Genomic DNA, 1,851 nt, shown 5'->3' with positions numbered 1-1,851 from the left:
CAGCAATTGGAACTAAGAGAAAGCTATCGACAGCTTACCATCCGCAAACCGACGGACAAACGGAACGAACAAATCGAACAATGAAGACATATCTTAGGATTTACGTTAATTATTAGCAAGACAATTGGGTACAACTACTACCTATGGCACAGATGGCATACAACAACAAAACATTAGAAGCAACAGGCAAAACACCGTTTTACGCCAACCACGGACGACATCCAAATCTCTTTACTAGAACATATCCAAGTTTGAAGACAGAAGCAGCCATCGCAACAGCCGAACAACTTAAGAAAATCCACGAAGAACTACGAGAATCACTTGAACAAGCTCAACGCCAAAGCATTTCCTATTAGAACAAGAAAAGAAAAATGGCACCTTAGCTAAAAAAGGGGGATAAAGTATATCTACTAACAAAAAACCTTCGCACAAAACGAACCAGCAAGGGACTGGACAACGTCAAAGTCGGACCATTTTTAATTTCGAAACAAAACGGACTAGTTACATATACACTCGACCTGCCAGCCGACGCGAAGATACACCCAAGATTCCATGTACGCCTAATGGAACCAGCAGACCCCAAAACGCCACTACAAAAAACATTTCATTTCGAACCCGAAGAGGAAGACGAATTCGAAGTTGAAAGAATCGTCTCACACCGAACAAAAAGCAACAAAACCGAATACCTAGTCAAATGGTTAGGATACCCCGACAGCGAGAACACATGGGAACCAGAATCCAACCTATCCAACTGCAAACAAAAACTCCAAAAATACCAACAACGACAGTAGGATTCGAACCAACTACAAAAAGGAGAGAATAGGACCTCGACCGCTCGCCCTGAAGACTAGAGCAAACGGTCGAGATGACAAAACAACGAATAAAACACAATATATACCGAAGAAAATCATACTACGCACCTCAACCACCGGAGACGGGCGCATTACCACCTGAGCCAGAAACAACCAAGCTCGAATCAAGAGGCTCCCAGTAATCCAGAGGCAAATCCGCGAAGGCACCCCAAGTACCAGGAGACAAGTTGATCGACGGGTCGGACTCGTCGAACTCCAACACGCCTTCCCGCTCTAACTCTTCCAGCTCTCGACTTTCCACAGCAATCGCCTCCTCAGCACGCCTCTCCAACAAATCCATTTATAGCCGCAACCTCTGCTCCCGAGCACGATAAGTGCGCAACTCTTCTAGAGCCTTCTCATGAAGCCTCATAGCCGCATCTTGCGCATCGCGACTCTCTTTAATACGACCCTCCAACTTCTCCTTCTCAGCAGCCAGACGCTTGAACTCGGACTCAGTGACACGGACATTACACCGTTGTCCACGACGAAGATATTCGCTACATTTTCTAGAACGAATATGCACCTTGCACACTTAGTTATTCTTTACACACGACGAACACTTCTGCACCATAGTTTCCCCAAAGGATTCGATAAAATTAGCAAGGTTCTAACGACGGACGGTACTCGACAAAGATGGTTGTTTGGGCATGACGAAAAACAAGGCAAGACGCTGACGCTTATGACGAAGGGACCGCTTAGTTATAGCGTGCCACGCGACCCCACATGACCAACAACACCAAGACGCCACCACACACCCTAGGACCTAGGTTCGAGGACGAACCAATGAAGAGGAGGAATGGTGTTACGATCCGTGACTAGTAACAAGAGGAAACTGCTCACTAGTGATCAGTTTCGAGGATCCGAAGGATGCACTACGCCGCAATCCTTCGCAGCCGTGCCGCAGTCACGTGACCTGCTCAGTGATCAGTATGTCTTGGCACTACTGAGCAACTGAGCACTTTGCATGTAACCTGCAAGCTGCTCAGTGATCAGTACC

At 46.8% G+C, this 1,851-nt stretch overlaps 1 protein-coding gene across 1 annotated transcript; it reads right to left on the bottom strand.

Annotated features, from left to right (window-relative positions):
* Positions 1–469: 469 nt before the first annotated feature.
* Positions 470–1,490, bottom strand: SETTUDRAFT_167925 (uncharacterized protein). Its single transcript, XM_008025038.1, has 2 exons — positions 921–1,490; positions 470–686 (listed from the first exon to the last, which is right to left on the bottom strand). The coding sequence occupies exon 1, from the start codon at positions 1,150–1,152 to the stop codon at positions 922–924; it is 231 nt and encodes a 76-aa protein (XP_008023229.1). The 5' UTR covers positions 1,153–1,490; the 3' UTR covers positions 470–686; position 921.
* Positions 1,491–1,851: the final 361 nt, after the last annotated feature.

The sequence above is a fragment of the Exserohilum turcica genome (genome assembly GCF_000359705.1).
Source record: "Exserohilum turcica Et28A unplaced genomic scaffold SETTUscaffold_13, whole genome shotgun sequence".
NCBI classification, from domain to species: Eukaryota; Fungi; Ascomycota; class Dothideomycetes; order Pleosporales; family Pleosporaceae; genus Exserohilum; species Exserohilum turcicum.
The sequence above is the reverse complement of the archived record's forward strand: the minus strand, read 5'-3'. Positions and strand labels throughout refer to the sequence as shown.

Bases quoted from the DNA above. Each gene is read 5' to 3' on its own strand.
- SETTUDRAFT_167925 (XM_008025038.1), bottom strand. From the start codon at position 1,152: ATGGATTTGTTGGAGAGGCGTGCTGAGGAGGCGATTGCTGTGGAAAGT.